General features: G+C 49.6%; 1 protein-coding gene across 1 annotated transcript in view; it reads left to right on the top strand.

The window, feature by feature from the left end:
• The first annotated feature begins 811 nt into the window (after nucleotides 1–811).
• Nucleotides 812–24,722, top strand: part of ZCCHC7 (zinc finger CCHC-type containing 7) — a 100,294-nt gene continuing 76,383 nt past the window's right edge. The window contains exons 1-5 of the mRNA XM_066569802.1: nucleotides 812–922; nucleotides 4,451–4,623; nucleotides 7,080–7,245; nucleotides 7,901–7,946; nucleotides 9,684–10,400. Coding sequence (XP_066425899.1) covers nucleotides 812–922; nucleotides 4,451–4,623; nucleotides 7,080–7,245; nucleotides 7,901–7,946; nucleotides 9,684–10,400 — 1,213 coding nt within the window. The remainder of the gene's footprint in view (nucleotides 923–4,450; nucleotides 4,624–7,079; nucleotides 7,246–7,900; nucleotides 7,947–9,683; nucleotides 10,401–24,722) is intronic.

Raw genomic sequence — 24,722 nt, forward strand, 5'->3', positions numbered from 1 at the left:
AGGCCAGTGCAGAGAATCCTGCCTGCTCCTGCCTGGCAGAGTGGGGCAGGTCCATGTTTGATCTTCAAGGAGGATGAGTGGTTCATCACCTCAAAGCTCACCTCTTTTACTGGGTCAGGGCAGATGAAAAGGGAGTTCACATGCCCAGACACACAACACAAAAAACACCCATCAGTTGCAGCTTCCAGATGAAAACAATATGACTGTCAGGAAATCGTCTATGCAAGTCAAAGACAACTCCCCTGGGCACAGGTGGCCAGAAGCAAGTACAGCCCACTCGATTCAACAAGTCCAGGTAAAAAGTGTGTTTGACAAGACTGCAAAATTAGGCTCTTAAAAAGATTATTTGTTGCCCAAAAGGAGTTAATTAACCTCCTTGCATGCCTACAAATTTCAGTCATGTCTTCATGTTCCTCTAGAGTGGAAGAAACATCACCTAACTTTTCCACCATGGCCAAGTGCCCTGAGATTTTCCTCAGCAACCCCCCTGGACAGGGCATCACCTTCCATTTGTGAACTCCCCTAGGAATTCCAGGTGAAGCTATATCTCTCATAAGCCTTTTCATCTCGTAGGGTTGGTGTCTAGCAAAGTCAGAGGAGCAGGAGCCAGCACCCTGACACAGACACTTTATTAATGTTTAATACCTCTGAGGCATATTCTGGGTGCTTTTTGTGCTGTTACCCTCAGAACTTTCATGCTGTCTTCCTCAGCATTTAGAAAAACACTTTGGAAAGCATCAAATCGAAAATACAATTCGGGGTCCTTTCTGATGGCTGTTGGCCCCAGCTCAGAGCCACCGAGAATCCTCCGATGTTGGGAGCCGAGCAGGGGCTGAAGACGCTGCGGGGAGCAGCATCAGGCTCGCAGAAAGGCCGCGCATTCTGGGGTGCCACCTGCCGGCACCTGGACCGCGAGCGACAGGTTACACCCCGGGGAAATGCCCCTCTTCTTCCTTTTCCTTTTTTGGGCACGTACAGGTTTCGGTGGAAAGAACGACGGTCTCCACCCGTCTCTGCAATCTGGAGGGCTGCAGGAGACACAGCTCTGTGTCCGGGCATTGAGGCTGCTGCAAAGCCGCCTGTCCCCGCAGCAGGCATGGTGCAGCACGGCCCGCTCCTTGCTGCGGGGCGCGCTGCTCACGGCAGGGCACGGGCAAGGGTCCCGTGAGGATGGATGCTCCTCTCCCCGCGCTGACAGGGCTCCTGTGGCTCCGAGCACATCCAGCGGTCAGAACCCCCCGGCCGGCCCCTCGCTGTCCCGAGCCGGGTGCGGGGGCGCCGCTGCCGCAGCCGCGCAGCCGGGACGAGACCCGCAGCCCCCAGCACGGGCTGGCAGGCAGAGAAAGCTGCTCCGAAGCCCACTGCCCCTGCAGCCTTGCGGCCCGGGAGCTGCCTCCCGGCCCCCTGCACAGCTCAGAAAGCTGGGAGCTCTGGGCAAGAGGGGACGCTCTCAGCACTTCCAGCGGGGTGCCAGGCAGCGGCACCGCCTCGTCTCCCGGCCACGCGTGAGCACCCCGGCCTCAGGCTCTGTGCCAAGCTTCTCTCCGCCGTGGGTGAATCTCACCAAGGGCAGCACGTTCAGGGGAGCACGGGGACAGTCTGGGTTGGGCTCAGGCGTGCAGCAGGTGATGTTTGTCACTCCTACCACGAAACAGTGCTCAGAAGCAAAGGCTGCAGCCCGACCCAGCTGTCTTGACAGACGAAGGGGTGCAAGGCTGAAAGTGCCAGGCCCTGAGGATCACTCCTGAGTTGGACTGAATGCAGGCACCTCTGTCTGCTCCTCTGCAGCAGCCAAGTGCCCTGCAGCAAGGCCAGACCGGAGCGGTGGCACTGCCACCCAGGGTGAATGATGTCCCCTGAGCTGTGGTGGCCCTGGGGGACACAGTCCCTTGGGACAGGTGACTGGCAAGGGATGGCTCAGAGGCACTTGCTGACGTTTTGCTATGATGCCACCCAAAAGAACTTCCTTTTGGGAGCAAATCCAGCAAGAAAGCGTTGTTGCAAGCAAAAAATACCACCGTAGTCAGTGCTAAATACAAATGCTCTAATTTTTCTCCTGCAGTTACTATAAATATGCTCTGGGGAAACGTACCCGACCTGCAGGTATGTTTCTCCAAAAGTGAGTTTTACACCATTTCACCATTACACCCTTCTCCAAAGGTGTGTTTTACACCATTTCATGGTTTTACACTATTTCACCATTACACCTTCCTCCAAAGGTGTGTTTTACACCATTTCACCATTACACCTTTCTCCAAAGGTGTGTTTTACACCATTTCATGGTTTTACACCATTTCACCATTAGACCTTCCTCCAAAGGTGTGTTTTACACCATTTCAGTAGCTGTGCAGTGGGGGCTGGTGGGGCAGGGCCCGGTGGTCACTGCCCAGCCCACTGCCCCAGCCAGGAGAGGGCAATGCCAGCCCCAGCATCAGGCACCTGCCTGGGGATGGGGACAAGCCAAGGCCACGGCAGGATGGCAGCCTGCAGAGAGGGGTCAGGGTCAGGAATTTGGGAAACTGAGGTCACACACAGCACAGGTTCCAGGGGGTATCATCAGGGTCCTGACAGTTGCATAACATTCTGCAGTTCCAACTCATCTTTTAATCATCTTAACAGCACATATTATACAGCAATTAATTACCTGATACATTTGAGTAGGCTTCATGACCTCCAGAAGCATTAAAAGCTTTTTTGTTTTGAAAGGTGCCATGATAAGATCAGAGCAAATCTGTACCTGAGGCCAGTGCCAGGTGTCACAGCTATGTCAGGTTCCGCTCGCTCTGTGCCAGAAGATAAAACCTTTCTACTTGTGGGTGGGATTTGTTCACTCCTTCCCAGACCTAGAGCCTGGAGGATCAGAGAAACACAATATTGTGCCTTTCAGGAGGCAGTTTTGCAGCCCACACCTACCTGCCCGTGCTAGCATTCACAGAGGTAAATCACAGGTCATAATTACACGCCAGCAATGCTGAAAATAGCATACTAGCACTGCATTAAGGAAACCCCCAGTCTGAAAGCCCTACAGAAAATGAGACAGAAAATGTAAGCTCTGGGCTCAGGGGATGTGGCAGCGCATCCATGTCTGTCTGCACAGACAGACAGACAGACAGCCCTGCTGGCCACAGTGCAGTGGGCAGCATGGAGAGGCAGCTCTGTGTAACAGCACAGCACTGTCCCCAACGCAGCAGACACAGCTGGAATCTCCCCCAACTCCTTGCATTTCTCCCTCACCCCCCGTGCCTGTCCTGTCCCTGGGAGGCTCTGCCTGACCCATGCTGCAGGTCAGCCCAGCTGCTGTGCTCCCAGAAGCAGAAGCACAGCACACACAGCCCTGCACGGCTCCGATTGGCAGTGTTACACAGGATGTCTGCTGACACGGGCGAGGGCTCCTCTCTGCCCTGTGTGTGCCAGTCCCAGAGCTTGCCAGGGAGCTGCTCCCCGCTCAGAGGATCTGTCTGTGTGTGTGTGTGTGCAGGAGCAGCCCCCGCAGGGAGGCAGGGTCCCTGACAAACGGGCAGCACAGAGAGGGCAGCCTGCACCAGCTGTGAGGCCGTGCTGGTCAGCAAGGGCACCGGGGAGGGAGTGTGGGGCTGGCACCACCGAGGGAATGTGGGGACACTGGGACCCTGCGAGGTCACTGGGGAGACAGTGAGGCTGGCCCTGCTGGGTGCCACCCAGCACACCTGCACCCAGGTGTCTCACCCAGCACACCTGCACTGCTGGGGACAGCCGGCAGGCTGGCAGCCTGGTGCAGCATGGACGGCAGCATTTAGGGTGTGTGTAAGGTGTGTGTACGTACCTGCACACTCAGGCACATGCCCTGTGTTGCTCTCAGGGCTGCAGCAGCTCTGCTCCAGAGATGGACTGAGAGCTGGGGATGTCCCCTGCAGAAAAGATGACTCTGGGGAGACTCTAGGGCCCCTTCCAACGTCCTCAGGGGCTCCAGGAGACCTGGAGAGGGACTTTGGACAGGGGTGGGAGTGACAGAACAAGAGGAAGGGATTCTCGCTGACAGCGACAGGGTTAGAGGGGACACTGGGAAGGAATTCCTCCCTGAGAGGGTGGGCAGGCCGTGGCACAGGGTGCCCAGAGCAGCTGGGGCTGCCCCTGGATCCCTGGAAATGTACAAGGCCAGGCTGAACACTGGGCTTGGAGGACACCGCTCTAGTGGCAGCTGCCCCTGTCCCTGTTCCTGTCCCTGCCCCTGTCCCATCCCTATCCCTGTCCCCGTTCCTGTCCCCCCTCATGGCGAGAGCCTGGATGACCTTTAAGGCCTTTTCCCAGCCCGTCTCCTCTGGGGTCACGCTTCCCGCGATGCCGGCGCGGGCTCTGTCCGCTCCGCACACGGAGACTCGATCCTCTCACAGGACTGTGCCAGCGGGCAGGGCGCGGGGCTCTGGAAAGCCCCATCCCCGCGCACCCGATTTTCGCTAAATTCTCCCCAAAGCCGCGTTCCCGCCGGGCCCCTGGGGGCGGGGCCGGGGTCCGGCTGGGGCGGGGCCTGGCGCGGGGCGGGGCCGGAAGCACGTGGCCGGACGGCGGGGCCAGGCCGCCGCCACTTCCTGCTCGGCGGGTCCCGGCGCGGCCGGCACGGAACTGCGGCACCGGGGAGCGCTGCCCGTGAGTGCTGCCACCGCCGGGGTGGAGTGGGTGGGCCGGTCAGCCAGTCAGCCTGTCTGTCTGTCAGTCAGTCAGTCAGTCGGTCGGTCGGTCATTCAGTCAGTCAGTCCGCCCGCCCGTCCCGGTACCCAGTGCTGATACCGACTGGGCTCCGGTATCGGCAGTGAGTGAGTATCGTCCGTGACTACCGGCACCCGGCCCCACCCGGTTCTGGCACCTCCCAGCCCGTCCGCCACCCCTCCCTGCACGGCGGGCCCCACTCCCCGAGGGCCCGGCCCGATTCCCCCCGGCCCGGTTTCCCCCCGGCCCGTGGCGGCTGCAGCGCAACCGGGATCGCCCCGCGTTCGGCCCCAGTGTCCGTGATCCTGGCCCAGCCTCCGGCTGCGCTGTGTCCCGGGCCCCTCCGGGAGCAGCCCCGGTCCCGGCGGCCCTGGAGTTCCGGAGCAGGCTCTGCGTGTGCCCGACCCGCTCCGCCGCCGGTGCTGGGGTGTGCGTTCCTCCCTTTCCCCGGGATGTTCCTCCCCTTCCCCGGATCCCCAGTCCCCAGCTGCTCCCACTCACCAGGCACATGCAGCCCTAGGACCCCAGGAAAAGCATGTTACTCTTAAACATGATCAGCAAAGTGCCTGTGGGAAGAAAAAAGTCTTCAGAAAGGCCTGAAGTGAACGTGAAATGTTTTGATGTTTTCCAGGGTTCGTGCGTGGAAGAGATATTCCCGTGGTCTCTTGAAGGTATAGCTGCTGCTAGAAAATGCTGTCTTCTTCTCCAGAGCTTTGCTTCTCTCTTTGCACCTCATTCAAAGAAACTCCAGAGCAGTTGTGTCTCCTCAAACAGCAAATGGGACAAGGATGGGGTTTGCATCTCAGTATTTAGCCAAAAATTGCTATTAGATCACAGAAAATGGGGGGAGAGGCAGCTCCCAGCCCACCTCCTGACCCTTTTCCATGTTCCTTTGCAGGGGCTTCTGCACTGCAGGAGGGGCAGCCACAGGTGACTGCAGCTGCAGCCTCACCTGGGCAGCAGGTGAGGGGGAAGAAAAACAGTCTCTGACAGTGGCCTCTGTGAATAAATATATCTTTGGGTAGGTTTTCATAAATACATTTAGGTTTGACGTTTTCATACCTTCTCAGGTGTGATTTCCATTGCAGTCATGAGCTCCATGGTGATAATTTTCTCATGGAATCCAGGCAGTGCAGGGTGCAAAAGCAGCTGAAGTGAAAGGTTTCATTCACATGCTGTGTAAGGTTTATATTCTTTGTCAGTTTCACACTGTCTATGCCCCTGCAGTGTCTGAGCAGTCTGAAACATCAGGCAGTCTATGTACCACAAATGGAACTAAAATAAAGCTGGCTCCTACTCTCCTGGTGTCTGACCCTGTGTTTAGATGGGCAGCATGGTGATTTCCTTGGAAGGAAATCCCTTTTTTTCTTTCCTGTTTTTTCTTTCCCCTTTTGTTGTTGCAGTCTGTAACAGCCTGACAACAGGGGTGTGTTTTGCTTTCCAAGGCAGTAGAGAGCATGTCTGCTTCTCTGTTCTCAGTTATCCAAAAGGGTTAGATTTGACAGTGGCGATTGAGCAGAGAATGATAAATAAGGAAATCTTTGGAACTCGCTGATGGGGTGTGCAGTGGAAGAAGTAATCTCTGTGTTTGAGTTTGCCTTTAGAAGTTTTTAAGAATTCTCAGTGTTTGAAGTTGAGCACGGCGAGCTCTGGAAGCTGTTGGAAGCCGGGAGAGCAGGAGCAGCAGGAGTGCTGGAGGGCAGCAGGGAGGCGTTGACAGGGAGGGTTGAGGCAGGTGAGCAGGAATGGCACAGGATGGACTGCCCTGAGCTTCTTACTTCAGAGTGCCTTCTGCAGATGGATGAGCCCTGAGCACCCCAAACCCTTCTGGGATTTTGGCTGAGTGTTCTAAGTAACTTGTTTGTTATTTCTTGTGTGTTGGCCTTGCTCTTCCTCCCTGCTTCGAGTTGCCAGTGGTACCTCCCTTTGACTGCCTGGTGCTGCTGCCACTCCTGGTGCTGCATCACATGTGGGATGTCAGGTTTCTGTGGCTCAGATGAAAAATGCTGGCAAGCAGTGTTTGAAAATGATCCCTGTTGTTGCCAACTGCAGCCATTTGCAGTTTTGTTAATGGCTAGAAGGAGCTCAGCTGTCTGTGATTTTTTACTTTTAACATTGGTAGCCCTTTAGTTGAACTTGAAGATGGTCCTTACTGCATGAGGCAGTCAGGTGCTTTTGAGGAAGGTGGGGCCCTGGGTTCAGGTAGGAGTGCAGTTCCTCTTGGTAGAGGGATGGGGTTCTCCTGTTGCCAGGGGTTTGAAGTTTGGGTTTGGTTTTTTTAATTAAGGTAATCTAGTTCCAAAGTAGGATGTGTCAGTGTGCTGTTGCTCCCTGCAGCCTGTCAAATCAGGTAGTCTTTGCAGGGCCAATATTTTTTATGTGTTCGGCACACTCAGGTGTGAGGAGTGTCTTTATGAAAACGTCCACCTGGAACCAAGATGCTTGGAACACAAGCCCTATGAGGAACGTTTGAAGGAGCTGGGGCTGTTGAGCCTGGAGAAGAGGAGGCTCAGAGGTGTCCTTATTGCTCTCTACACCTTCCTGAAGGGAGGTTGTAGACAGGTGGGGTTGGTCTCCTCCACAGGGCCACACTGACACAGTCTCAAGCTACAGCAGGGAAGGTACAGGTTGGATATTAGGAAGAAATAAATAAAGTACTGGAATGCTCTTCCCAGGGAGGTGGTAGAATCACCATCTCTGGATGTGTTTAAAAAAAGACTGGACATGGCACTTGGTGATATATTCTGGTTGAGGTGTTAGGGCACAGATTAGACTTGATGATCTTGGAGGTCTCTTCCAACCTCATCATTCTGTGATTCTGTGAAGATAGGTGTGGCACTTGGAGGTGAGCACAGCTGAGAGAACAGGGACCCTGGGGTCCTTTCCAGCCAAAACCCTGCTGTGGTTCAGTGGAAAGGAATGTTTGCCCATAGTGTAAACTTTTCACTGGCAGAAGGAAAGGTGAAGTTGCAGTCAGGTCCTTCTCTGAGTTACCTGTATGAACTCAGTGAGAGACTGCTTCAGCTTGCCAATCTGGAAAGCAGCAGGACTTTGCTGAGCTTCTCTCCCCTGTCCTTGAGGCTGCGTGTGTCTGCTTTGCTGTGGGATGGCTGTTTGTCTTTCCTGAAGAGGAAGGGCATGGCTGTGGCCTGAGCGTGAGGATGGCGGGCAGCAGGTTGTGTGGTGGTGCTGATGTTGGGTGTTTCTTGTTTCCCAGGTGTACATGCTGAGCAAGAGGAAGAGCCCTTCGTTGGCCCAGTCACGTGTGGAGCTGAGAGCAGGAGCAGCTGTGCTTTGACCTGCTGAGCAGGATGGATCAAAGTGAGTGCAGTGCTGGCTGCCTGTTTGTGCTGGGAAGTGCCCATGAGTCAGCTCTCTGGACGCCTGGGAGACACCAGGGCTGTGCAGCTGCAAGTTTTTAGCAGTGGTCACTGCTCACTGTGTGTGACTTTATCCACTGGGGACAGAAGGGGAGGAAGGAGTACTTGGATTCTGTTTTGGAGCTCACTAAAAACACAGCCTCTTCAGGAGGATTTGTTACTTTCCTACATTGCTGAAGGCCTCTTCTCACACCTCATAAGCACACGTTAATATTGGGCATATACTTGATTGGAGCTCTGGTCTTGCTGTGTGAATAGGAATAGGCTCCAACCTGTTTGAAACAGGGACTCTGTGTGAAGTTGACAAAAATATTGAAGTTTGGGGCCTTCATTTGGTCTGTTAGATGTTTTTCTAACTACAGCCATTCAGGTGCCATTGTACTTCTTCCTTTCTACAGCATCTAAAGCTAGGTAGTGGTGTAAAGTAGGTTTGCTGTCTCTAGTTACCCCCTTGTTCTTTCATATATTTAGCATATTAGTTGTGTTTACTTAGGAACCTGAGTAAGAGTAGAGAGCCTTCTTAATGGGAACCTTTGGGTTCTTTAAATACCATCATCACACAAGTTACATCTGTACAAAGCTCACAAATCTGAGTGTGCAACTAAGTGGATTTAAACAGTACCATGCAACTCTTCTTCACCAGCCAGAAAGCTGAACTTCATCTGGCAGTTCTCATGTCTAGAAAAAGCTGTATGAATTCCATGAGAGTAACTAATGTAGAAATACAGGCAGACTTTTAAAGGACATGTCCCATGTCCTGTACTCCGTGCTTGGTGTGATCATGACCTCAGAGTGAGGTAGTCTCTCAGGGAGGCAGGGTGGCTTTAGAACGCCCCTGTATTACCAGTCTTGCAAGGGAGCAGGCTGTGAGCTGTGAGCACACTCGCCCTTGGGCTGGCATCACAGGACAGCTGAGGTGGGAAGGAGCCTCTGGCAGATTCAGCCCTGATTTAAAGCAGAGTGACCTGGAGCCGTTTGCTCAGGGCTGTGCCTAGCTGAGGTTTGAAGGTCCTCAAGAATGAAGGCTCCGGAGCCTTTCTGGGCAACAGAGTTACATTTAAGTGAAATTCCCTGTAATTTGTTATTTTGTGGCCATTCCCTTTCAAGTTCTTGCTGGGCAGTACTGTGGTGGTTCTGTCTTGTTTATTCCCGGTGCCCCTGGTGTTTGTAAGCCTGATAAATCCTTCTGAGCTTCCCTTCCCTGTGCAGTAGCAGCCCCAGCTTGACCTTCTAGGACACGTGTTCCAATCCCTTAATGGTTTTATGGCTCCTCCTTGCACTCACTCCAGTCTGGAGAGCCCGAGCAGTTCCCAGCACTCTGGGTGTGGTCCGTGAGCGGCCTGATGACCTCCCTGGTGTGGGAGGGGAGACCTCAGTAATTGCCCCTTTCAGAGGCCAAAGCAGTTGGGCTGAAGTAGTAGTTATGGTTGATGCAAATGCATCCTTAAGTAGCTTTTGCTGTTCCGCATTGGAGCACAGGTGGCTGTTAAATCTGCTCAGTTTGATGGTCTGTGTGCAGAGCTCTACGACTCACCTGAGCAATTTCAAGACCAAAGGTATCACTTGAAGGCTTATTTTGGACATATGACCATTCTGATTTAACCATTTGATTTTTTGTAGACTCAGACTCTTCACTTTCCAGAATATTTACTGGGTATGATGATCCTGAGAGCAATGAAGTGTACGAAGATGAACTTTATCTCGAGGAGTCATCCAGTGAGGAGAGTGTTGATAGTGAGGTGGAGTTTCATCTCTATAGCCAGATCCACTATTCCCAGGATCTTGGAGAAGTCAGCACACTGGAAATGGATGAGGAAGCTGATGCTGGAGAAGTCATGGGTGAAAGTTCAGGTCTAGCTGAGAAACAGGGTGAAGATGAGAACCTCACTGAGCTCACTGATGGTGGCACTCAGCTTTCAGATGAGCCCGAGGTCATTGTCCTGTCTGACACCCCAGAGGAAGAGAGCATCTACAAAAGCAAGGCAAAGAGGTCAAGATGCTCCTCCTCAGTTCCGGGTAAAACACACACCCACCCGGTGTCCTCCACGCCAAATCACACCAAAGCTGCTGGATGTAGCGCCCCGTGCCTCCCTGAACCTGGTGTGGGCACACCAAGGAAGAGAAGCAGCCCTGGTGGGAGGCCTGCCCCAGTCCTTTCTGCTGGACCTGAAGGCCCCCAGGACGTGCTGGTGATAGACAACAGCTCGGAGGAGGAGGGGAGCCTGATGTCTGACGGCGAGGACATCGAGAGCTGGATGCTCCTGGGAGCTGGTGCTGATGACACGGATGGAGACATCATGCTGAACCTCGAGGGCTGTGCCACTCCTCCCAGGAAAGGTCAGTGCTTTTTATTGGCTTGTTGGTTCTTGTGTGGGGACAGCAGTTTGTCTGCAGTGACACTGATGCCAGGATTGAAAGATGAACAGAAAGCAAATGAGTTCATGGCAAAGCTGTGGTAAATGAAATGGTCATTATTTGTTCCATTTCAATACCTTTATTTCAGCAGCATGCAGAAGGAAAAACAGCATTTTTCCTGGTAGAAATTTAGAAGTAATATCAGAGTGGTTTATACTGTGAGCTTTTCAACCTTGCCATGTATTTTGTGTTTCTGAGGGTGTATAAGAAGTTACTGTGTGCCAGAGCAGAGACCTTTCAGCTCAGGACAGGGGTGAGCTGTAACAGGAAGGAGGCAAGGGGCAGAGGGATGACCTGAGCATTTCCCCTGCCTGAATTCAGCAGGTGACTGCCCCCTCAGCACTCTTTACAGTTTGGGCTGTTCATCTGAAGTTGTCTGACTCTTCTCATGTGGATTCTGTCCTGAACCCAGAGAGGTTTCTCCCCAGCCCCTGAAGTCTGACACTGTGGTGTTTTGATAAACGTTCCTCCCCATTACAGCAAAGAAGGCCATGAAAGTGGTGGTCAGTGCCACAGAGTTTGAGCAGGTGTCTGTAATAGCCATGGTGTGTAACATTCACTGTCACCAGCAGCTGCAAACTGTGCTGGGTGATCAGCCACGATTTCCTCTTGCTCACTGCACAAAGGCCATTACTGGGAACAGCATCCCCCCTGCCAGGTTGAGGGAAATCATGACCCAGACAAAGGCTGGAGAAAGAAATAAAGAAGTTTATAAATGAAGTGAAATAGACTGTTCTTTGAAAGACGTTAAAAAACTATGTTTGCCAAACTTTATTTGGTGCGCATGTGAGTGAGGAGGTTTTGCATGGCATGGAGCATTCTGTGACCCCGATCTGCAGGCTGACTTCAGTGGGGTCTTTTGTCAGAGTGTCTATAAGCAGTGCTGCTGGTCTGCTGCTGCACTATTTGGGAGGAAAGAGTGAGGAATAGGCTTTGCCTTCTTTGATGAAACACGTATTTCAGGGCCATAAATGTTTGATACCCTTCTGCTGGAGTTGTGTGTGTTTTTGCATAGCTTAGCACAGTTTGTGGCTGCACAGACTTCTGCATGAAGCACTCTGTCACTGCATCAGAGGCCCTAATAAGCACACCATGTTTGGAATTCATGTAGCTTTTTTCTCCTTACAAATCTTTTGAAAGTTTCTAAGAATTGCCTTTCAGGTGTGCCAGTGCTGGCTGAGGGGGCTGTTAAAAATCAAATGGTTGTTTGGTACCGGGGGCAGTTTTTGCTAAGTTATGCCATGTTTTTGTGACAAACATTGTCATGCTTCTGGTTCATAGTGAATGCTGGCAATAAGCGAGCCACACACAGAGCAGATAGCAGGGCTGGAATTTCCCTGCACTGTGTGAATGGGTCACACTGGTCAGAACTACAATTGTTTTGTAGAGTGTAGAGAACATGAACAGTTTTAATGGGCAGTCAAAGGCAGTCATACGAGGTCATAAATACACCTACTCTTCTCCTGCTCTGGTTCTGTTCTCAACAGTGGGCCAGAACCTTCTCCAAACTCTTCCAGATTCTGGTGGATGGAATTCAAGTGGCTCTGGTGAACAAAAGTTTGGTTTAGCTGCTCCTTTTCTAACACACACTGTGATCCGCATGCAAAGACATAGACTTAGGATAAATTGTGTTGTAGGTTTATGTGTGCAATGAAAAACCAAAACAGCATCAAAATAGTTGTATGGAAGAGAAGCCATAAATGTTCCTAGAGTACAATAACTGTTATTTGCTTACTGGGCTTGTGTCTCTCATCCTATGGACAATAATATGTAACTTGTCTAACAGAAAGTGTCCTTGCCCATAGCAGGGATTTGGAGCAAGGTGATCTTCAAGGAGCCAAAACCATTCTGGGCTTTTGCAATTCTATAAATGAGTCTGCTGAAACATGAGTATAAAAATTTTCAGTTCAAAGAAATGTATTTTAAAAATATGTGTATTGGCAAATTACCCTCTCAGGAATATTCTCTGCTCATTCATTTAAAATATTTTGGGACATGCAGAGTTCTGTTTTCAGGGTTTCTAGCGAATGAGAGAGGTGTTTTGGTGACAACACTGTATATAAATTACAACTTTGGGGCCTGTGGTGTATCAGTAGGTATGACCCTAGTGTGTAAGAGCTCAGGAGGCTTTGCCTTCTCCCTGGAGCTGTCTGTGAGTGGCCGTTGGACTGACCTCCTGTGACAGTGCTGTGGTGTTCAGAGTCCAGTTTGCTTCCTGTGGAAAAGGGAACTGGAATGTGAGCAGTCCTCTGGCAGTGAGAGTAGCCAGTTGTGTCACTCATTGGATGAGTCTGTCTTGACATCCGAGTCCCTGAGCAGAGCTGCTGAGCTTCCACTGCGTCAGAGCAGCTCCTGAAGGGAAGGAATGGAGCACATCTCCTTATTCTGCTCACTCGCCCAACCTGCTCTTGTCTAAGGACCTTCTTATTTCAATATTCCCTGTAAACAAGTAATGCTGTCCTGGTGCCTCTAGTGCTCAGAGAGTCTGTCCCCTCTGCAGCTCCCCAGCTCCAGTGCCCAGCATCAGTGGTGAAGGAAGGAGATGAAGCTTGGCTGTGGGGCATGAGCCCTGGGTACTGGTGGCAGATCAAGGCTTACCTGCTGCTCCTCACCTGTCATCTATGGGTTTGTGGCTGGCCCATGAGTGTTCCATGCGCAGATGGGAGTCTTCCCTCCCCTCTTCCCTGCTTCCTTCCCCATGGTTTTAGGTGCCTGTCAGGTTTTGGTTTTGCTTGTCTAATACCACACTAAGCCGCAGCCTATTTTTGCCTGCATTTCTGTAAAATTCCTGTTTTCCCTGCCAAAAGGCAGGACCAGGTACCTGTGTGTCCCCACCTGTGGGTGGTTTTCTTCGTGTGACTGTCAGAAACTGCCTGATGATGCTGCTGGCTGCTGTGCTTACAGGGTCCTACCTTCTTCCAGGGTGTTTAAAAATTGCTAAATCAGCAAATCTAGGTCTGTGGTATAATCTACACTCTTTATTTTATTTAAAGTCTAGGAGTCCATAATAAAGGGTGCAAAAGGAACCATTACAAACTGTGCTGTGCACTATTGCAGAGAATTCATTTCCAGTATCAGAGTTTCCATGTCTTTAGAGGAGTGTTCTCCCCTCCCACCCTTCTCTCTGCTTTGCAGTAAGAGTTTATATGATAAGAACGTTAATCTCCTGTAGTTGGAAGTCTTTCATCCATTTCTTCATTAAAACCTTCATTTTAACATATTTCTTCTTCCATGAATGGCTGCAATCCTAATCTCTCTCTCTCTTTTTTTTTTCTTTTTTCTTTTTTTTTTTTTTTTTTTTTTTTTGGGAAAGACAGCTTTCAGAGCTGCAGCATTGATGTCCGGCCACTAAGGGGTACAAAAAGCAGTTTATCTTCTCTCTGTTATGTCCTGTGCCTGCCTGGCCCCTTTCTCAGAGACTGGGTGTGAGTATGATTGCACTCTGGGCTTGGCAAGTTTGTGTAGCTGTGTGGCTGCTTCTGACTCCAAAGAACACATGTAAAATGAAAGGGAGAAAAAAAGAAGCGTGTTTGAACATGTAGTGAATGAAAACATAACAATATGCCTAAAATGGAAAGGAAAATTAATTTGAAAGCATTTAATTTTTGCCTCTTCCCTCGGAAACAATATAGGAAGGAGTCTTCTGTTTAGTGGCAGTAACTGCAGCTTATGGAGTCAGAATGGAAATAGCAGTCTCCAATAAATTTGACTTAATTTTTATCTCTGTCAAAAAGGAAATGCCTTTTGTGAACTATCAGTGTTTGAAATGGCTTCCTCTAGACATTGATCTTAAATTTATCTTAACTGTGGGGCACTTCAGAAACTACGAAAAAATCTGAGCACATTCGTATTTCTTTTCTCTGTGTTCTGTTATTCAAATCCCTCTGTTTGTTTCTAAATGGTGAAAAGGTATAAGCATACAACAAAATACAATGAGTTGTGCTTTGCTTCTTTTCCCTGACAGCTGCTTTTGAATGTGACCTTTGCATTCTACAGTATGTTTTTGTTCTGGAGTCTTGTGATTTGTAGCAACAACTTATTTTTTTCCTGCCATATTTTTTTCCTACCTACTTATTTTTTTCCTACGATTTTTCCTACCATTTGGTAGTCATACCAAAAATGACCAAAAATTTTTCATTTTTCTAGGCCAGATAAGTGCTCTGTATAGACTCACACTTCCCTTTGCTTGTTGGGTACCCAAGTTGTGGAATCACTGGGTTCAATCTCAAACAAAGTTGCTTTCAGAAGTAAAAAGATTTCCAGGTGGAAATTTCTTCCACAGTCAAAATATTTTTGTTGTTAATAGCTAGCTGTGTTACCACTGATATGTAGAGGTGTGCGCTGTGTTTCCTAAAGGCAGCAGGGCTCCGTGGTGTGATGCGTGTGCCAGCTGCAGTGTCACCAGAGCCCAGAGCAGGGATTTGTGCCCTGGTGGCTTTGCGGTGGCTCTGGGCTGTGTCTGGCTGCTGCTCTGGAGGCCACACGCGCTGGCTGCACCCTTGTCCCTGCTCCAGGGGTGGCCTCAGCCCCCTGTCACTGCCTGGAGCTCCAGGAGCCTCTCAGGCCAGCTGATGGAGAGGCACGCAGGAGAGGTGTGTGTCTCTAAAATCCATGGTTTTAGCAGCAGGCTGTGCTGGGTGCTGTCTGGTGTGGCTGCGTGCATGGGCACTGCCACCGTGGGCTGACACAGAGCAGGGCCAGGCCACGCTGTCCCAGGCCAGCACAGAGCTCCTGCTGTCTCTGCCCCTGCCCACAGAGCCAGGGCTGGGCTGGGTCCCCTTGGAGGGAGGCACAACTGGGTCACAGGCAGCAGAGCCCCTTCCCGTGCTGCTGAACCCCTCTGTGGCTGCTTCTCCCTGATGAGCCCCGTGATCTGGGGGGTTTTCCTGTGCTTTGGGGGGTTTGCTTCTCACTTGTGTTTGCTGGAACCCTGCCGTCATGGAAATGTGGTGGGAGTGGTTTGTGCATGAGTTCCTGCAGCAGAACGCACCCCGGAGCGGGAGGGAGTCAGCAGTGGGAATCCACCTACCCCTCCAAAGATACAGCACATGCATATGGATATTTTGATTAAAGAAAAAATCTTAATCTTCTTCGCCGTGTTAGGTGGATACACTCGAATCTCTTGATTATTTAACAAAAAAAATTAATAAAACTAATAAAGTTCCTTTGCAAATCCAAAGAGATCGAGGCTAAGCACATCCTGCAACCTGAGCAGCCCCTTGTATCTGTTCAGACTCCGTCACTGCTGTGGACCTGGCTCTCATTTACATTTCCTCTGGCTTGGGATTGCTGACTAGGTTTTCTGCAAGAGTGCCCATGCTTACATGGTCATATATTCTGTGTGACTTTTTTTTCACTTTTCCCACCTTTTTTTTCCTCTGTTTTGGTGCTAGTTATAAAGGGATTTCCCACCCTTCTGTTATCTGTTTGATATTTCTTCCTTGTCCCTATTTCTTTGGGTTTCTTACGGGTGATAACAAACTGCCACACTGCAACTGAATTTTTGAATGCTGATGGGAAACTGATTTAATCCTTTTGAAGGAGAAGCTCCAGGTGTTAAAACAATTAAAAAGTGCAGTAGAGACTATACTGGATACAGAGGACATAGGGAAAAAGTGAAGTTTGGGGTGAGCAGCCAGGTGTAAGGGGACAGAGATCTGACCCTGCACCCTGCAACACCTCTGCAGTGATGTGTGGTCACTGCTGTCACTCTAAAACTGGGGGAAATGCAGAAGTGGCTCCTCAGGCTGCTGCAGCGCTCGTGCATGGTCAGGTACACACATTCCTGTGGCACAGGCTGGCAAGGCCTGGGCTGATGGCAGTGGTGGTCTTTATAGTCTGTAATGTGTATAACTGGTATTTCCAGAGCTCATCTTGGTGAGTGCTGTGTTGTGACTGTATCCCATGCGGAACAGCCCTGCCCCGAGGGCCTTTGCCAGGGCAGGATGGTGACTGTAGGGGACACGTGGTGAGCGTGGGTGCACACTCCAGCTCCTCTGCTCAGGGCCCGCAGCACTCCCTGCACAATTCCCCACCAGCATGACAGGTTTTGTAAGCGTGGGATTTGGGTTTGAGTGGTTTCTTTTTACCTGGCAATCTTGAGCAGTGGCCATGTTTCCCACCTGCCAGGCTCAGCCTCTCCTCTCCCTGGTGGTGGTGTTTGACTGCTTTCCTTCTAAAGCTTTTGCTGATGTCTCTGATTTCACATAATATGTGACATTCCCAGCTATCCAGAATATGTCCTGTCAGACAATGATGTTAGCAGTGAGGAAAAAAGAAAACTGAAGCTCTCTGTCCAGTCCTGGACTTTTGTTGGTGGCTGTGGTTTGCCAAGGGTAACATGTCTCCCATGCACTGCTGAGAGCCACGTGCACAGAACCAGCTGCAGAGGTGTTTCTGTCACCAGTCTGGTGTGGTTTGGCACTGGTTTGGTGCACTCTGCCCTCAGTTTGGTGTGAGTTCTGCGTGTTCCTTTGCTGCCTTGGCACAGCCTCAGGTGTGTGTGGCGATTGGTGTTCCTTTGTTCGCACTTTTGGAGTGGGGATGAGGAGAATGCCCTCAGAGAGCCCGAGCAGGCCCATTGGAGACAGCAGGTTGCAGTGACAGTCACAAAAGCACCTCTTTGCCCTAAGTGGGCAGATTTCAGTGCACTTTGCTGTCCTGCACTGTGCTGCGTGGGTGGTTGTGGTGTGCCTGTCCTTGCTCCGAGCCCCCAAGGCACCAGGAACAGCCAGGCATCCTCAGGACAAATCTTCCTCCATCAACTCCTTTAAAACCTCAGCAGCCAGGCCGTGAGGGGGGAGCATGGGGGAAGCTGCCAGATGCTCTTTTCGGTCTCTTTTTGAAACTCTCTGTGCATGGTGAAGCACCAGAGCTGGCCGTACCCTGCTGGAGTGGGGGCAGCGTGGCGGTCCTGCCTCCTGCTGCACTGCCCTTCCCAAGGTAAGACACCTCTGCAACGGAGGCTTGTGCTTTTGGAGCTTTACCTGCCGGGCCTGGGGAACCCTCCCTCGCTCCCCCTGCAGCCAGGGGATGGGGGGCTGGCTCCCCAGGGTGTGTGGGATGCAGACACTGTGTGAGCACAGGCACATTGTGTGCGCTGCAGTGTGTGCTGCCGCGGCATGTCTGGCAGAGCAGCCTGAAGGGGGACAGGGCCCAGCTTGGAACAGTGTCAGTGGTGTCCTGTAGCCTGCCCGTGAGAGGGGCAGCAGCGTGCCCAGCCCTGGGGTCTGTGTCAGAGCCCTCAGCCAGTGACAGCCCAGCACAGAGCTGAGCTGTGCCCGGGCTGGCTCCCAGGACACAGGCAAAGCTGGCAGCCTTTGTACTTCAGGCTGAATGGCTGTGTGCTGAGGGGATGTCCTCACTGGATTTTTAGGTACTATAACTTTTTTTGGAGTAAAAAGAGCAGAGGAGAGATCCCTCTAAGAAATCTGTGTCAGCAGTTGGAGCAGAGGGACAATTCAGCTGGCGTTGGTGCTGTGTGTGTCTCTGTGTCTCACGTTGGGATGTGCTTGTGTGACTGAGATTTTCAGAGAGCAAGCCCAAGTGTTTAAAACACACTCTTTTGTTAAAAATGAAGCCTTGAAGCTGAGCATTGGTCACTCATGTGTGATTTTTGTAATAGTTTTTTTTGTTTTGAGGAGCAGCTTAGTGCAGGTGAAACAGGGCCGTTCTTGTTGTCATTTCCCTAAAAATGGAGTGATTTAGCGGTGGCTGGAGGTCACGGTCCTTTGTGTTGAGCCGTGGTTTCTCTCTGCGGATGTGGTGAGTGGGCCTCCAGGGCTGCTGCTGCAGGCCATCAGTCCCTGCCGGGCTCTGGAGGCAGCAGGGAGCCGTGGCCAATGCTGGGGTCAGCAGGGACCCCGCAAACCGCCCTGCCCCGTCTCCCTGCCTGGGCACCTTCCCCACGCCGCGCTGCTGCTCAAAGCCAGCCCGGCTGCTGCTGAGGAAAATGCTTACTGTGCCAAACAGCACCAAAATATCCTTGAAAATGCAAATGCCGTGTTTTTGAGGGGTCAGTGATGTGATTTTATGTTTTTTAACACAAATGACATGTTTGTGACGTATGTCAGTGATGTAATTTTTTTTTTTTTTTTGCGGTGCACACGTGCAATCTCCAAAGGAGAAAAGCTGAAAACTGCTTTTCCCTTTTATGGAAATGCACATTTGAAAATAATTTCCCAGTGAACTTAAATAATTACAAGGAGCACATGGAATTTTAAATTTGAAAGCTTGACTAATCCTGAGTGGCTTTGTGAAGCTTGAAATCTGCAGGAATTTGAAGGAGAAAGAAGGCTCTTTAGGAGCTGAATTCTTCACAAAAGAAAATTTTTCTGGTCCTACTTTATTTTAGTGTTGTAGGAAAGGCTGAAAATTTATAAGGGGTAACTTCACTGAGACTTTATTTCTTTTTAGTTTGGCAAATACCTGATCTCTTTTCTATCAGTAAGACTGAGACCATTTCTCAGTCAGTGTTCTTCCATTGCCACTCCAGGTTTTGATTTATAGGGAAGAGATTCACTCAAAAAAACAGATATAAATGGAATACATGCCCCAAACTCCTGGTCAGAGCTTCAGAAAGTGTTCAGAGGCAAGAACAGTTCATTCAGGTGTTGCTCTTCTCTCCTGTAGTTGCTCTGAGAATATAAGCCTGAAAAGGGAACAACTGGGCAGGTGGGATGGGCAGGTGAGGTTTAATATATCCAGCTGGTCATTTTATTTTTTAATGTTATACTTACCATCCACAAGGAAAACTTGAAAACTACTGTTAAATGTCAGTTCATTCAAGGACACAGCAAAGTATTAAAAAATGCTCTTCCAGCCTGAATGGAGGATTTAGACAGCCAGCGAGTTCTTTTCAGTTTGTTTTCTAATATTTGACTTTGTTCTTGTAATTTCAAAATTTGTTAACAAAATGCTACATGAGGCACAATTCTGTACAAAACAAATGAAAAACCAGTGTCATCAGACAATTCTTATCCAGGAAAAGAAAAAACAAAAAGTAAGAAAATCAAAATGACATCAAGAGTTCAGTATCAGGCTGCTTTCACCCAGCCCCACACTAAAAATTATAGGTTCTAATTATTGACCAATGTCAATAGTTAATACCTAATAAATAGAGCAGTATCTTTAATATTTACACAAATCGTAGTGTTAACATAGATCTTCAAAATAATACTTCATTGTGTCTTTCCAGAAACAATTATGCTACCTGTGTGCCTTTGATCTCTGTACACTCAAATTTTATTTAACAAAATTAATTCCTGTATATTTATTTACAGCAAAATCTTTGCTCTTTTGCATATAGTATCTCTAATTGCACAAATGCTAAATGTTTAAAATTACATTTGTTGCTTTTTCCTTGGTTTGACTCTCCCACTCCTGTTTGGTCTTTTTGTTTTCTTGTGTTGGGAGGTTTTTTTGTTTGGTGTTTTGATTTTTTTGGTTTTTTGGGGGTTTTTTTGTTTGTTTTGGTTTTGGAGTTTTTTTGTTTGGTTTTTGTTTAGGTTTTTTTATTTGGGTGGATTTTTTTGGGTTGTTTTTTTTTTTTGAGAGAGATTCCTTAAAGTACATGATGATTACTTTAAAAATGCTAAGTTGGAAGGAAACAGAAAAATGGGAAAAATCCTTGTTTCACTACAAGTTGGGAAAAGCACAGTAATTATGGGTTTTTTCCTTTAATAAGAAGGTCTCACTTTCCTTTTGTTTGGGAGTTTTGGCAACAAGTAATATTGATAACAATTCACATAGACTTTAGCACAAGTTGCTTTGGAAACTGAAAAATTACTGGTATGTTACATATCTTATTGGAGAAGTTAAACTTTTCAGTCTCTTTAGTGCAGTCACAGGATCTGTGCTAGGAAATGTGTTTTATTGCTGAAGTGTGGTCTCAGGATGAGTGCTCTCTTCCCTTGGATGCTGCCCCATTTCATCCTCAGGCTTGAGCAGGAATCCCCAGCCCCGGGGAAGGAAAGGAGCGGCAGGAGTTGTGCTGGGGCTCTGTGTGTAACCACAGAGACAGAGGCAGTCCTGCTGCCCTGTCCCAATCCTTATTTCTGACCCTGAAGGAGCAAAAACGTTGCTGGGGTTTCTCTAGTGTGCTCTTCTTTTTCTCTCTACTTTTTCTGATTAAAAATTTATTCACCTCTTTCCGATTCTACCAGTGAGTTACAGTATCACCCGAAGTGCATTAAATGCCCTCTCCCCACCTTGCCAAAAGGTCTATAATTCTGCCTTTGAGAGTTCAAATTACACTCCTTGGCCTCTTTGCTCTGTCCCCAAAGTAATCCCCTGACATAGTTTCAAATAATGGGGAGCTCATCTTTGGAATTATGCAGGTAATACCTTTGGTGGCACATGTGATAGTTTGAAAGATACTGTCAGGTTATTATTTAATTGGAATACTGGCAATGTCATATTTTTAAATTATTCATGCTTTTTGAAAACTATGGTGAAGACTAGAAAGCAGCCAGCTGTGCAGTAGCCTTAAAATGTACATTGGTTACCACAATTAAGAAAAAAAAAAAGAAAGAAAAAACCAAACCAGAACAAAAAAAATCTGAAAAACACACCAAAGAAGGCAGAAGAAAGAAAACAGCTATTAAATGCCATTTTGCAGGCATGAGTTATTTTCCATGGCTGATTAAAGAGCATCTCCTGAATCATGTTGCTCGAGGATGTTCAGTGTCAGCAAATTTGAGGGTCTGTGATGTTTAGGGCTTATTGCATATGTGGGTTGCTTAAGTGTCATGCCTAAGGACAAAAGTGTGTAAATATGAAGACATCTAAATTTCACACGTTTGTGAAGCTAAACTGGTGAGTTTCCTGACAAAAGCCATTCCAGCTCAGCCTCAGGTTTTGAACACAAGAGGTCTGGGACATGGCAAGGATCTCACATTCTTACACGTATGGAAAAGCAGAAATCCAGCTCAGTCTTAGGAAGGCAGGGTGTTTGTCTGGGCCCTCTCTTTCCTAACCAAAGATGACCCTGCAGTGTACAGAACCCCTGCAGGGCAGGTGACGTTGACAGCTCGGGTGCAGGCAACCCAGAGCATGGCATCACCTCGAGAACTACCATCCCAGAGCACAGGGCATCCCCGGCGCAGCAGAGACTCCTGCCGAGGCTGCGGGGCACTCCAGCCTTTGGAAAGAGGAAATGCACTGGCCACGAGGCAGTAGAGTCACATAAACTCTGACAGAAGTGTGTTATTTTTGCTCACATTTTTTACCGAGATGCACTTGGTGCATTTGTGTGTGTGTGAGCGAGGGGGATGCGGAGGGTTTGCCTGTGTCTGTCTGTGGAGCAGGGAGGGAGGCAGGGATGCTGCAGGGGCTGCGGAGCACAGGGAGCAGGCTCAGCCTGGAGCCGGGGCTCAGCAGGCTCCTGCCCAGCCCGGCCGGCTCTGCTCCGGCCGGGAGCGGTGCGGGCAGCCGGCAGGAGGGGCGGCGGGGACGGCAGAGCCGCTCCGGGGATCCCAGAGCCGCTCCGGGCTCAGGCAGAGCCGCTCCGGGGATCCCAGAGCCGTTCCGGGGATCCCAGAGTCGGTCGGGGATCCCAGAGCCGCTCCGGGGACCCCAGAGCCGCTCCGGGCTCAGGCAGAGCCGCTCCGGGGATCCCAGAGCCGCTCCAGGGATCCCAGAGCCGCTCCAGGGACGGCAGAGCCGCTCCGGGGATCCCAGAGTCGGTCGGGGACCCCAGAGCCACTCCGGGGACCCCAGAGCCGTTCCAGGGACGGCAGAGCCGTTCCGGGGATCTCAGAGTCGGTCGGGGACCCCAGAGCCCTTCCGGCAATTCCAGAGCCGCTCCGGGCTCAGGCAGAGCCGCTCCGGGGACGGCAGAGCCGCTCCGGGGACCCCAGAGCAGCTCCGGGGACCCCGGAGCCGCTCCGGGAACGGCAGAGCCGCTCCGGGGACCCCAGAGCCGCTCCGGGTATCTCAGAGCGGATCCCAGAGCCGTTCCGGCAATTCCAGAGCCGTTCCGGGGACGGCAGAGCCGCTCCGGGTACCCCAGAGCCGCTCCGGGCTCAGGCAGAGCCAGCGGCGCTCCCGGCCGTGTGCGGCCCCTGGCGCTCAGCTCGCCCCGCGGAAACTGTGGCGGCTCCTCCGATGGCTAGGAAAGGGAAATTTGCTTATTTAATGACAGGGCTTCCTTAATTCTAGCCGAGATCCCTAACACACACTGCTAAATACCTGGTTCTATTGTTTTTTTTTAATCAGGAGAACAATAGGAAAACTTTGAAAAGCTTTTAATAGCAAGTATGTTTTCACATGAAGTTAGTATGAGAAACTCACTTTAGTGACAGAAATTACAAAGGCTGAGCCTTATTTCTGGCAGTTAATTCCTCCTCTGAGGTGGGCTCTGATGAGGCCCAGGCAGCCAGAGCCCCGGGTGGGATGCGCTGCTGGCAGTGTCACCTGCTCTGTGCCCCAGCGTGGTGCTGTGCTCCCGCCAGGTGTGCGCTGACACGGAGCTGCTCGCGGTGTGCTGCACCTCACCTGAGGAGCAGTTATCTTCAGGGGCTCCTTGTCCCGTGGGTCTGAAGCCTCCTCTTGGCTTCTGCTACTGCTGCAAGAGGAAAACGTAGTGTATGAAGGAGCTTTTAGTGTGTGTCCATTTTCTTTCATTTTGGCTGTTATTTCTGGAATCCTGGCTGCCCTGCTTGAGGTGGGTCAGTACAAGTAATAATGTATAATTACAAAACACAACAGTTATAATTACAAAACACAACAGTTTCTTTTGCGTCTAATGATAGCTCAGACTATTAAATTAGTGAATTGAGTGAAGTTCTTCCTATTTCTATATTGCAGAGATCCCCTTAAACCGAATCAATTAATTGGCTTTGAGCGGTAAAAGTATTTTGCTGCTCTTTACAGGAAGAAATAATAGTGCTAAAATGATGTTCTTTTAGCCCTGGCGTAACTGTGAGGTCAAAACAGACACAGTACAAAACTGTCCTCCAAAATCCTAGAAAAATATTTTCTGGTGTATTATTATAATTGAGCACAGATTCTAACTAAAAGTCTTATTTATGATTAGTTTCCCATCTCCACTATGGCAGATTTCCTTTAATTTGAAAAATCAAAAAGGAAGAAAAAAGAGTTCTTTTCTTTACTAACTTGAAAATTTTGCTAGCAGTTGCTTCAGTTTGAGGTTACTCAAAGTTCTGTTCTGTTCCATCATTAAGGTGTCACCGAGCACTGCGCTGGTGTTTTCAGTATTAATATCCTGATTTTGGGAAGAAACCAATTTTAACACACGTTAAATGCGAATGAAATTAGGGGAGATACAGAATTTAATTTATGCAGTATTTCGATGCTTGCAAATGTATTGAAGACTGGAAATTAATTGCTTGTCTTTTTAAGGGAATTTTTAGTTTTCTGGAATATGTGGCCTTTCATCATCTGAATTTTAAACTTGATAGCATTTCAATGCTTTTGCAGTAATTCTGGCTAACTTCTGTTTCCTTTAAAAAAGAAATTATGTGCAAGAATAACCTTTAGTATAGTTACTAAGTTGAAGAATCAAGTATTTGGACGTCAAGCGGGGCATTTTTATAGTGAATACTTATCTCTAATAATGTTACATTAGTTTCAAAGAATATATTACAATATATCAGTGGAAGTTACCCCTAAAGAATTTTAAAATAAATGTTACTATATAGTATACCTTGTCTCAAACTCAGATATTTTCCAGGACTTGGTTCTCAACGCTGCCGGGGTGGGACGGAGATTGACACATCTCGGGTGGTTGAGACCTGTGATGATGTTGGTAGGTTAATGTTTTTTAAACCCTGAGGGGCAAAAAACCAGACGAACAAACAAAACCCACACAGGCAGCTAGCGCTAAAGAAAGAAAAAAGTACTTATAACAATAAAACCCAATGTTCAAATTGGCCAGGCATTTAATTAATAATTGGAGCAGTGTGCAGTGAGTGCTCACTGAGAGCAGCAGGGAGGTTTTTGCTCAGCAGAACACTCACATGTGCTTGGCCTCAGTTGCTGAGTTGTGTCCTCCAGATGCAGGGCTGTGCTCACCTGGCTGCACCTGGCTGCAGGGTGAGGCTGGGCGTGTCACTGCAGCAGGAGCACTTCAGTTCACACGGGGAGCGTCAACACTCAGGGCCAGAGCAGCGTGGCCATGGGGCACTGTTTAAAAATGGGAGTATTTGCTCCATGTTTCACCCTCCTGCAACCCCACAGCCCTGCCAGAGCCCCGGTACTGCCAAACCCTGGGAAATGGCACCT

Source organism: Molothrus aeneus, chromosome Z, assembly GCF_037042795.1.
Source record: "Molothrus aeneus isolate 106 chromosome Z, BPBGC_Maene_1.0, whole genome shotgun sequence".
NCBI classification, from domain to species: Eukaryota; Metazoa; Chordata; class Aves; order Passeriformes; family Icteridae; genus Molothrus; species Molothrus aeneus.